At 41.8% G+C, this 1,680-nt stretch overlaps 1 protein-coding gene across 1 annotated transcript; it reads left to right on the top strand.

Moving 5' to 3' along the window:
• On the top strand, positions 1-377 carry LOC119876411 (60S ribosomal protein L31-like). The gene has a single exon (XM_038541786.1). It carries the CDS (start codon positions 18-20, stop codon positions 375-377), a length of 360 nt encoding a protein of 119 aa, XP_038397714.1. The 5' UTR covers positions 1-17.
• The last annotated feature ends 1,303 nt before the right edge of the window (positions 378-1,680 follow it).

Raw genomic sequence — 1,680 nt, forward strand, 5'->3', positions numbered from 1 at the left:
AACTAGGGCCCGGCAGAATGGCTCCCACAAAGAAGGGTGGTGAGAAGAAGAAGGGCCGTTCTGCCATCAACGAGGTAGTGACCAGAGAATACACCATCAACATTCACAAACATATCCATGGAGTGGGTTTCAAGAAGCGTGCCCCTCGGGCACTCAAAGAGATCCGGAAATTTGCCATGAAGGAGATGGGAACTCCAATTGTGCGCATTGACACCAGGCTCAACAAAGCTGTCTGGGCCAAAGGAATAAGGAATGTTCCATACCGTATCCGTGTGCAGTTGTCCAGAAAATGTAATGAGGATGAAGATTCACCAAACAAGCTCTACACGCTGGTTACCTATGTACCTGTCACCACTTTCAAAAATCTAGACTGTTAATGTGGATGTTAATCGCTGATTGTAAAATAAAAGTATAAAACTGCAAAAAAATATATATTTATAAGAATACACAAATATCCAGCACCCCAACAAATAAAACCCACCATGACAAGATCTAATTATAGAAGCTAGAGAATACAACCCCTAATAAGTAAGAAAAATCAAATTTAAACTAACCTATAACTAGCACAAATGTTATAATTAGCAATCAATAACATTAAAATATTATAGGGCCACCTAGATGATGCAGGTCAGTTAAGCATCCAATTCTTGGTTTCAGCTCTGGTGGTAATCTCAGGCTCATGAGATCAAGCCCTGCATTGAGCTCTGGGTTCATTGTGGCATTTCCCTGTGATCCTCTCTCTCTCTCTCCCTCTCCCCTTCCTCCCCCACTCCTGCTCTCTCACTCTCTCTCCTAAATAAATAAATAATTTTAAAAATAAAATAGTTATTATAACAAGTAGAAAATCCTGACATAATAGAAAAAGCAACTACAGGAAGAGTCTGAAAGGTAGAAAGAATACTAGGACTCCAGATACAACACAGCAGTGAGTTCTCTGGGTTTTCTTTTTGTCTTCCATGTATCCCAGAGGGTGCTGGAGAAGCCTGGAACCCAGAACTCCAAGCAGGCACAAAGCTCCAAGAAAAGCTTAATCTCTACTTAAAGGATGGGGGAAAGATCAGCTTAAGAGAACAGAAAATATTTTTGACAATACTCACACTACTCCAGCCAAACACTAATGGAAAAATGCACTATGGTATCTGTGGAGCCAAGAAGGGAGTTAGTCATCCAGCCTTACCCATAAAAGAAGCCAGTGGTACTCCAATTCCCCCGCCAAGCTGCTGATAGCAGGACCCACTGGGGAGCTGGGCTTACATGTCCATGCATCAGCAACAAGGAGGTACAAATTCTTGCTTCATTTTCTTCAATGAGACATCAGCAGGGCCCAACCAGAAGCTTAACACATACCACACTCCTGTGCAATGAGGCAGTGCAAGTCAGTACTTCTGTTTTGTCAGGGTAGTGTCACCAGGGCCTCTTAGGGAACTACACATTCACTCCCAACCTGGATCTATACACTGTACTTAAACAAGATGAGTGCCATTTAGAAAAAGAAGAAGATTAAATAGGATCCTGAGTCTCACAACATAATACCAAAAATGTCTAGGATACAGGTGAAACCATGCCTGATGCCAAGAATTAGGACAATCACAAACTGATTGAGAAGACAATCAGTAGATACCAACACTAGGCTGAGTCAGATGTTGGAGTCATCTGACAAGAATTTTAAAACTGTCATCA

Source organism: Canis lupus, chromosome 7 (assembly GCF_011100685.1).
Source record: "Canis lupus familiaris isolate Mischka breed German Shepherd chromosome 7, alternate assembly UU_Cfam_GSD_1.0, whole genome shotgun sequence".
Lineage (NCBI taxonomy): Eukaryota > Metazoa > Chordata > Mammalia > Carnivora > Canidae > Canis > Canis lupus.

What these genes read in the sequence shown, in the direction of transcription:
- LOC119876411 (XM_038541786.1), top strand. Translation starts at nt 18, where the DNA reads ATGGCTCCCACAAAGAAGGGTGGTGAGAAGAAGAAGGGCCGTTCTGCC.